Genomic DNA, 10,368 nt, shown 5'->3' on the forward strand with positions numbered 1-10,368 from the left:
TTTTCTGCTTGAATTCTAGTCACGCAAAATTAATTAAAGGTGGAAATTTTCTTTATTAGAATTTTTTTCTTTTTTTCTTTTTATCTTTTTAGAACTCGAACTCAAAAATATTTGATTGTGATTTGAAGATACCACACTCCTACTAGTGTGGTGGCTTCATGTGTAAATTAAAATGATATCTTCCTCCCTTGTAAGTATTACATTCTTAAGGATTCAGAAAAGGGACCATAAAGTTTGCTTATTTGTTCTTTTTGCTGTTTGTTTCAAGAAGAATGGACCAAAAAGACATAAATTTATTTTTGCTCGATATTTATATTAAATTAATAAATACAAAAGATGTATCTTTCACATTTATTTATTACTTAATCATTATTATGTAATATATATTTTAATTTTAATTTTAAACGATAAAAGTAAATTTGTTGAATATATTAAAGTGCGAGTAAATATAAGGCTGATTAATCTTGACCAGGCTCAATATTCCTAGTTTTGGAAGACGTACACATGAAATTCGAATGTTATATAAAATGTGTGATCAAAACTAAACTCCGTAATATCTATGCATGTGAGATGTCAATTAAGTCGCCTAAAATTTAAATTTATCTATTAATACTTCAATAGTTAATTAATAATAAGGCTATAATAGATTTTTTTTTTAAAAAAAAAAACTAAAAATCTCTCTTAATTTGCTAAATAGACTAGTCAAGAAAAAAAAATATTTTTAATATACAAAATTATAGTAAAAGAGAAAGTGGGAATATACAAGTTGAATCCTTCAATGACATTTTTGTTTTTGATTTTTCATTTGGCGTTCAATCACCATATTAATATTTGAGTAATTTAAATACACATTATAAAGCGCCAAGAATGCATAACAATTATTTCTGAACCTCACTTAAGAAATCAGATTATATATGTTGTTATTATTGTATTTGGGATATGTCCAACATCACAACAATTTTATTTATTTTCTTTAATAATTACCAAAAAAGAAGAAGAAAGAATAATAATTGTTTTTGTCATAGTGACCCTCCATCTAATACTTGCCCTTATTTATAGTAGTTATTTTCTTTTCTTAGAGAAACAACAACTACAATTATATTATCATCTTTTTCCTCTATGAAAACTATATATAACTTTTCCTTTCTTTATTGAGAAAAAGTATTTTCATTTTTGCTTACAAAGATAACCAAAGTATGCTATTCCCACCCAAAAAAGTGCATCCCCTTATCATAAGTGAAGTATTTTCCTATTCATAGATAAAGTTGCTCTAGATAAATATCCACCATTATTTTAAAAGTGAAAGTTAGAATTTAAACTTGAGTATTATTCTAAATTTTAAGATATATGATAATATATGTATTAGTTATTTTATTTTGAATTTAATTTATGTATATATTTAGTGAATTTTTAAATATAATAAATTTATAATTAAAATCTGTTGAATCTTATTTATATTCATGATTGATTTTTCTTACCCAAAAGTGTTATCAAACTCTCTTCTATCAGTATAAGTATTATGATCTACACATATAGCAATGACTGAAAGAGATAATGTCGCATGATCATATTTTTAAACGTCTTATTTAATTTAAGAACTAGGCTTAATAGCGAAATAAAATAAATTCATCTTAATTTCAATATATCGAGTATGTCTAACCATTCTATAATGATGGATCTATCTTTTACTGAGCGAGCCACGAACCTAATTTTCTTTCTTTCATTCCATCTGTCTTGCATGTCTCGAAAACAGGTAATTTTCCAATTTTGCCCCTACATTATTTTACTTCCAAAGTTACTCAAACAAGAAAATAAAACATTAGTTAAAATTAATCCATAAATTGGATAATCTAAGTGCTGAGTCAAATTTTGGGCCCCATTTAAGGAGTTGGGCAATTTCTTCTCCTACTTTTTTGTTTTTGTTTTTATATATAATAAAATAAAATAGCAGTTAGTAACCAAAAACACCAAAAAACACACACACACACAGTGAAAAAATATTTGTATAAATATCTTTACACATTTCATTTCTCAAAAGAATCAATAGAGAAGAGACAAGAAAAAAAGTTTCATTTTTTTTTCTAAAAGAAATAAAAATTTAATTTTTTTCTTTTTTGAATGTGGAAAAAATGCTAAGGACTAATGTGTTGTTGTTGGTGTTATTATTAGTTATTTGTTCATTGGATTTTTTTTCTTCAGTGAAAGCTAGTGTTTCTTATGATGACAGAGCTATAATCATAAATGGGAAAAGAAAAATTCTTATTTCTGGTTCAATTCATTATCCAAGAAGTACTCCACAGGTAAATTATACACAAAAAAATTTGTATTATTTCATTATTTTCTTGTTTTGGTTCTAAAAATCTTTTCTTTACTCTTTATTATGGATTCTGTGAAATGGGTATGCTTTGTTTTTCTGTAATTCTTGTTTTTTTAAGCATTTTGGTTCTAAAAATGTTACCTTTATGCTTTTTTATGGCTTCTGTCAAAAGGGTCTGTTTTGTTCTTCTGCAATTTTTAAGTTCTAAAAATCTTTTCTTTATACATTTTTATGGATTCTTGGAAATGGGTGTATCTTGTTTTTCTGTAATTCTTGTTCTTTTAAGCATTTTGGTTCTAAAAATGTTAACTTTATGCTTTTTCATGGCTTCTGTCAAAAGGGTCTGTTTTGTTTTTCTGTAATTTTTAAGTTCTAAAAATCTTTTCTTTATACATTTTTATGGATTCTGGGAAATGGGCATATCTTGTTTTTATGTAATTATGCATTTTAGTTATAAAAATCTTAACTTTACAAATTTTTATGGTTTCTGTGAAATGGGTCTGTGTTGTCATCTGTAATTCTTGTTCACTTATGTTTTTTTGGTTTTAAAAGTCTTTTCTTTACCCATTTTATACCATCTAAAACTTGTGGGATTACACAGTATGTCACTGTATTAATTGAGTCGAAGGTCTATCGAAAACAAGCTCTTTACTTTCTCAATGTAGGGGTAAGGTTGCGTATTCACCACACTCCTCAAACTTCACTTATAAAATTACATTAAATATGTCGTTGTTGTTGTTATTTGCATTACTTGAGTCGAAAGTCTGTTGGAAATAACCTCTTTATCTTCACGAGGGTCACAGTCCCCACACTCCACTTACGAGATTACACTAAAATATTGTCTTTTTTTTTTTTTTTTTTTGCTATTGGTGATTTTAGATGTGGCCTGATCTAATACAAAAGGCTAAAGATGGAGGCTTAGATGTTATTGAAACTTATGTTTTCTGGAATGCACATGAGCCTTCTCCTGGAAAAGTAATGTCTTTTTTAACTCTATTTTATTTAATTTTTTTTCTTGAATTTAAATCATGATTCTGCAATTTAATATCCAAAAAAAGAAAAAAAGAATTAATTTTTTTCATTCTTTTTTTTTGAATTTTCAGTATAATTTTGAAGGAAGATATGATCTTGTTAGGTTCATCAAATTGGCACAAAGAGCAGGACTTTATGTCAATTTACGTATTGGCCCTTACATCTGTGCTGAATGGAACTTTGGGTAAATATACACTTGACACAAAGTTTAAGAAAATAAAAAAAAATTGAATCTTGCAGTTTTAAACTAAAGATATGCAGAATGTATCAAGATGCTCTTTAATCTTGTTGTGTTAAATATGTGAAAAGTTGGAATTAAGGAGATTCCTTTTTAAAACGAAAAGTAAGACAAATAAATTAAAACAGAGAGAGTAAAAGGATTGGCTTTAGTGTTTTTATCTTTGTAGCTTCCCCTGTTTTATACTCTGTTTTTATGTTTTATTTGTATGCAGGGGATTCCCTGTTTGGCTAAAATATGTGCCTGGTATGGAATTTAGAACAAACAATCAGCCTTTTAAGGTTTGTTTTTTTAACTTTCCATCCGTCTAAAAGTTTGAGCTGTTAGAAAGAGCACAACGTTTTTCTTTGCGTGATTCTTTTTTATGTGCTAAAAACGTGTAAATATATTTTGGGTAATGCTAAATGGCCAAAAAATTTGGCCAGAAATTTAAAAAATTTGTAATATCTTTTTTATTTTAAAGTAAATTGATCTTTTTTTCATTTTTTAATTAAAAGGTATTAAAGTTAAAATGATAAAAATGTTCAAAAAGGTAAAATAACATTCTGGTCAAAAGGATTTTTCCATATATTTTTGTCTTTTAAAGACAATTTATGATATCATATTGAAATATGTGATGATCTTATTTAAAATTTTAATCTGTTAGAGAAAGTACACTTGTCTGTTATAGTATCATGTAACAACGACTCTTGACGTGTGGGATTAATTCTTATTTATGACTACTTGTTTGTTATGATATCATATTCAAATGTGCGATAATCTCATCTAAAGTGACAATACATTTTAAGTTAATATACTTAATTATATCATGTCACAACGACTCTTCATGTGTGGGGGTTAATTCTTTTTATAACCGAAACATGTGGACATGTTTTATGTATTTTGAGTGGCGGGGTCAGAGTTTTACTTAGTATCTCTGTTGAAATGCGTGACCATTTCGTTTAAATTTTTAAATTATTAGAGAAGAAAACCACATATTTTTTAATTAATATTGTGTCTGAACTATCATGTTTCTGGTTGACTATGATGAAAGGTGGCAATGCAAGGATTTGTTCAGAAAATAGTCAACATGATGAAGTCAGAAAATTTGTTTGAACCTCAAGGAGGACCAATAATAATGGCCCAGGTTTGGATTATGCTCATGCCTTGTCTTTACACTATTTATAGAAATGAATTTGGAATTTTTTGTCTCCCTTTAATTGTTGTTTTGTCCCCTGATTCTTGATTAAGGCAGTCGAGCGTTGTTTAGTTTTCCTTATTAGTAATTCTCCTACTGTTGTATTCTTTGATTTTACTATTACCTATTGTTTCTTTGTTTCGTTTATCATACTATATATGGTTGCTACTATTCTTTTCTCTTCCTTGAATGTTGTTTAGTTCCCTAATTCTTGATTAAGGTAGTCGAATGTTGTTTAGTTTTCCTTATCAGTAGTATTATTAGTAATTCCCCTACTATCATATTTTACTATTACCAGTTATTTCTTTGCTTCGTTTATCATACTATTTGTGGTTCTTTTTTCTCCCCTTAATTAATTGTTGTTTTACTCCCTAATTCTTGATCAAGGTAGTCGAATGTTGCTTAGTTTCTCCCTTATCAGTAGTATTATTAGCAATTCTCCTACTATCGTATTCTTCGATTCTACTATTTCATGTTGTTTCTTTGCTTTGTTTATCAAACTATTTGTGGTTTCTACTATTTTTTTTCTCCATCATTTTCTATATGTTTCATTTGAGCCGGGGGTCTATCGGAAACAACCTCTCTACCTTCACAAGGTAGGGGTACGACTGCACACACCCTACTTGTGGAGTTAAACTGGCTATGTTGTTGTTGTTGTATTATGTTAATTAAACCTAGAAAACTATAAATGCTGCAGATAGAAAATGAGTATGGACCAGTAGAATGGGAAATTGGTGCTCCTGGTAAAGCTTTTACAAAATGGGCAGCTCAAATGGCTGTGGGTTTGAAAACTGGTGTCCCGTGGATCATGTGTAAACAAGAGGATGCTCCTGATCCTGTGGTAAGCAATTCTTAGTTTCCTCCTAATTTCAAATAACTTGATTGACTATCCTTTTGTGTGGACTATTTCTCGATTTGTTCGTGTGATCCTTACACATTGAGCATGTTTATCTTCTTTGTATCGTTCTGATATTATCAATATCCGCAAAGGAAACTACCTGCATAGGGTATTTTCTGAGCACTACTTAAGCCCATTTAAGTTGTTTAAATGAGTGTGAAAAAGTATGGTGTTATAAGTGACGGAACCAAGATTTCACAAAGGAAATTCAAAATATAAAGAAGTAACAACAAGAAGAAGCCAAAAGGGATTCAACACTTACTATAAATCCGTAAAAAAAGAAGAAGGGAATTTTGACCTTGCATAATTTTTCGGCAAAAGGGATTCGGATAAACTCCTTGTGAAGTGGCGGAGCCACCACCTTTGTGCAAGGAGTGTCAAAGTGACACCCTTCACCGGAAATTTACACTGTGTAGAACTGTGATAGGTGATTTTTTATGTACATATATTATATGTTGAATCCCCTTGACTTCTTCGTGTATTTACTTCTTTTTTATATTTTGACTACCCTTAGCTAAAGTCCTGGTTCCGACTGCGCTTTACGGCCCTTTAGCTCCATCCATGGATGGCATCATCTAGCTCCAGTTCTTGGAGGCTTGGGTTTTAGTTACTTCATTTCAATATTTGTTACTGTATAAAATCATTTTGTTGTGGATTAATATAGGAGGAACTTGTCAATTCTTGAAGCAAATAACTATAGTGACTTGTTTCAAGATTCTTTTTCGGATATCTCTCTCCAGAACTCATATTTTCTTGATTCTACTACAGATTGATACTTGTAATGGCTTCTACTGCGAAGGGTTCCGTCCTAATAAGCCTTACAAACCGAAAATGTGGACAGAAGTATGGACTGGCTGGTAAGTTCCAAGAATGCAAATTACATGACTCTAATACAGTTTATGTTCTTCTGAGTTGGTTTCTTAATTCAACTACTCTATTTAGTCGAATTTTCGTTAATGATATACTCTACTATGCTCAGGTACACAAAATTTGGTGGTCCAATTCCTCAAAGACCAGCTGAAGACATTGCATTTTCAGTTGCAAGGTTTGTTCAGAACAATGGTTCATTCTTCAATTACTACATGGTAAGTTAGACATCTGATTTCGTGTTCAAGTTTTTCTCATTAAACATAGCTATTTATTGTATTGATACTATGGTTGCTTCAGTATCATGGAGGAACAAATTTTGGCCGGACATCATCAGGGCTTTTCATTGCCACTAGCTACGATTATGATGCTCCTCTCGATGAGTATGGTACGAAACAAGAACTAGAATTCTTCTTATACATATCTCCACATCTGCATAACACAACGAAAATAATGGAAAATTTTCCTACAAATTATTCATGCTTGTCTTGATGATTTGCGTTATGGTGTAAAAGGGTTGCTGAATGAACCAAAATACGGGCACTTGAGAGACTTACATAAAGCTATCAAGCTATCTGAACCGGCTTTAGTTTCATCATATGCCACGGTGACTAGTCTTGGAAGTAATCAAGAGGTTAGTCTGTTTTTTTTTTTCCCTTGAGTCGAGGGTCTATTGGAAGCGGCCTCTCTACCTCAAAGGTAGGGGAAAGGTTTACGTACACTCTATCCTCTCCAGATCTCACTATGTGAGACAACACTCGATATGTTGTAATTATCGTGATTTTTCTTCTAATGTTGTTTACATTTTTTTTGACCAACATAGGCTCATGTCTATAGATCAAAATCTGGAGCTTGTGCTGCTTTTTTATCCAACTATGACTCTAGATATTCAGTTAAAGTCACCTTTCAGAATAGGCCATACGATTTGCCTCCATGGTCCATCAGCATTCTTCCCGACTGCAAAACTGCTGTTTACAACACTGCACGGGTAATGGTCCTCTCTATAACAGTCATTCTCCATAACAACATTTCTCTGTTATAGTCATGTTTTTTGTGGAACTGATCTTTCATGTTAAGGCTATATTATATGTTTTCTATAACAACATTTCGCTATAGCAGCCAAAAAGTACTGAGATAAATAATGCTGTAATTGATGCAGTTATAGAAAGGTTTTACTGTATAAGTATTCTGGGCAGAAGTTTTAATGTCCTCTATGTAATGCTGCAGGTTAACTCCCGAAGCTCGAGCATAAAGATGACGCCTGCAGGTGGTGGATTGTCTTGGCAGTCGTACAATGAAGAAACACCGACTGCTGATGACAGTGATAGACTTTCAGCTAACGGACTATGGGAACAGAAAAACGTAACAAGAGATTCATCAGACTATCTGTGGTACATGACAGAGTGAGTAACTTTCATTTTCTTACTTTTTTCGAATGATTATATTTAGTTCCGTCTTTACTCAGACATATCTAATATCGTGATGACTTTTTTTGTTACTTTTTCCAGTGTAAATATAGCATCTAATGAAGGATTTCTAAAGAACGGAAAGGATCCTTATTTCACTGTTATGTCCGCTGGTCATGTCTTGCATGTTTTCGTCAATGGCAAACTATCAGGTAGCAGAAACAACACTATTTTGGGATTATGACAAATGCTTTTTCCTAACAAAGTACTCCCTCAGTTCCAATTTGTTTGACTTGACACGAAATTTAAGAAAGTAAAGTTTGACTCTTGTGGCTTTAAACATGCTGCGTGGAAAGTTGGAATAAAGAGTTGCCCATTAAAGAAGAAGAAAAGAGACATTCTTTTTGGAATGGACCAAAAAGGATAGTAAAACAAACAAATTGAAACGGATGGAGTACATCTTTTTACGTCTATTCCTATATTCCTAATTTCTCTTTGTCCTTGAATTGTTGTAGGAACTGTTTATGGGACATTGGATAATCCAAAACTTACATACAGTGGCAATGTGAAGTTAAGAGCTGGTATTAACAAGATTTCTCTGCTCAGTGTTTCCGTTGGTCTCCCGGTTAGTTTTCTATTTCCTGTTTCTCCCGATCCTTTATTAGCAGCGATAACTGAACCGTTACAGTAATATTTTTTTATATAACCTATGGTTTTAAATACATTTCAGAACGTTGGCGTGCATTATGATACGTGGAATGCAGGAGTTCTAGGTCCAGTCACGTTGAGCGGTCTCAATGAAGGGTCCAGAAACTTGGCGAAACAGAGATGGTCTTACAAGGTATGTTAACTAACTAATTGCTTCTCTTCTCTCCCTAAAGCCTGATCTTCGTATAACTTTGATATGCTTTTCCTTGAGCCGAGGGTCTATCGGAAACAACCTCTCTACCTCCCAAGGTAGGGGTAAGGTCTGCGTACACTCTACCCTCCCAAGACCTTACCTGTGGGATTACATTGCATATGTTGTTGTTGATACCTGAATAGTCTATAATTTACTTGTTCATAGGTTGGTCTGAAAGGCGAATCGTTAAGTCTTCACTCCTTAAGTGGGAGTTCTTCTGTTGAATGGATTCGAGGTTCACTAGTTGCTCAAAAGCAGCCTCTGACTTGGTACAAGGTAAAATTCCTATTGGTATAACGTCTATAACGTCAACAAAACTACATATCAACATGTGTTTATCGATTTTATGATGTTGAATAACATGTTGTAACGCGTAGTTAATAGACTAATACCTTTTCCAGGCTACATTTAACGCGCCTGGAGGAAATGAACCACTAGCTTTAGACATGGCAAGTATGGGAAAAGGTCAGATATGGATAAATGGTGAAGGCGTAGGTCGCCATTGGCCTGGATACATAGCACAAGGCGACTGTAGCAAATGCAGTTATGCTGGAACGTTCAACGAGAAGAAATGTCAGACTAACTGCGGACAACCTTCTCAGAGATGGTAAGCGATTTCCATAATTCCAACAACCTTTAGCGGAGTTGTGGGACTAGATCAACTCCTACTTGTTTACAACAAAGAGTTGAAAACCGTTTAGATATTAGGAACATGTTTTATCACTTATATTCCATAGGATCACACGAGGTAGAGGTAAGGTCTGCCTACACTCTACCTTCCCCAGATCTCATCTGCGGGAATAGACTGAGTATGTTGATGTTGTTGTTGTTCCATAGGATCACACAAATTAACAAAACACAAGATGTTTGAAGAAATGTGGTACTTTTTACCTTCAACTTGTTTTGAGAAACTTCGCGAAATTGTTAATTTCAGGTACCACGTTCCACGATCGTGGCTGAAACCAAGTGGAAACTTGTTGGTAGTATTTGAAGAATGGGGTGGTAATCCAACAGGAATTTCTCTAGTCAGGAGATCAAGATAAAGAACTCGAAAAGGTATACTTTTCGCCTTTGACAACACTGGTCTTGATTCAAAATTATGTATTTCACGTCACGTCTAATTCCATAAATTATCTATATATATTCATATTAACTGTTACCATTGTTTTCTACTATGACAGTGAAACTTGTTCAGTAAATATGGTGCTTGAATTCGCGCCGAAAAATACATACAGGAAGCTAACAATGGAGGCTATAGTTTGCAAATTGCAGCTGAATAAAACATTTGAAGAAAAAGAAATATTTGATTAAAGGTATATAAATTTACAGAGAATTTTCTTGATTCTCTGTAAAACTTTGGTTTATAAAGTTTATACAGAGTTCTGTTATTTGGATTATGAGATTGAAGAAAATTGTACAGCTTCCAAATACTATTAGAATACAAATAAGTTTCATGTAACTATATACAATTATTACAATTTGTGTATGTGAAATATCAATACAAGTTATATCAAGGAAGTCAATTTTTCAGT

The 10,368-nt window shown here is 32.2% G+C and overlaps 1 protein-coding gene across 2 annotated transcripts; it reads left to right on the forward strand.

Moving 5' to 3' along the window:
* The first annotated feature begins 1,984 nt into the window (after positions 1-1,984).
* LOC125811426 (beta-galactosidase-like) lies at positions 1,985-10,368 on the forward strand. Of its 2 annotated transcripts, none has more exons than XM_049490906.1 (19): positions 1,985-2,300; positions 3,197-3,292; positions 3,421-3,533; positions 3,802-3,868; positions 4,621-4,713; positions 5,462-5,605; positions 6,431-6,519; positions 6,642-6,747; positions 6,830-6,917; positions 7,045-7,163; positions 7,353-7,517; positions 7,757-7,932; positions 8,038-8,147; positions 8,451-8,560; positions 8,666-8,776; positions 9,002-9,112; positions 9,238-9,443; positions 9,771-9,897; positions 10,024-10,368. In XM_049490906.1, exons 1-18 carry the CDS (start codon positions 2,130-2,132, stop codon positions 9,877-9,879), a joined length of 2,184 nt encoding a protein of 727 aa, XP_049346863.1. In that variant the 5' UTR covers positions 1,985-2,129; the 3' UTR covers positions 9,880-9,897; positions 10,024-10,368. The 2 variants fall into 2 exon arrangements, with proteins under 2 accessions (XP_049346863.1, XP_049346862.1); XM_049490905.1 differs by having other exon boundaries at positions 9,771-9,892; positions 10,018-10,368.

The sequence above is a fragment of the Solanum verrucosum genome, unplaced genomic scaffold (genome assembly GCF_900185275.1).
Source record: "Solanum verrucosum unplaced genomic scaffold, falcon-dt-bn FXZP01000238.1, whole genome shotgun sequence".
In the NCBI taxonomy this organism is placed as follows: domain Eukaryota; kingdom Viridiplantae; phylum Streptophyta; class Magnoliopsida; order Solanales; family Solanaceae; genus Solanum; species Solanum verrucosum.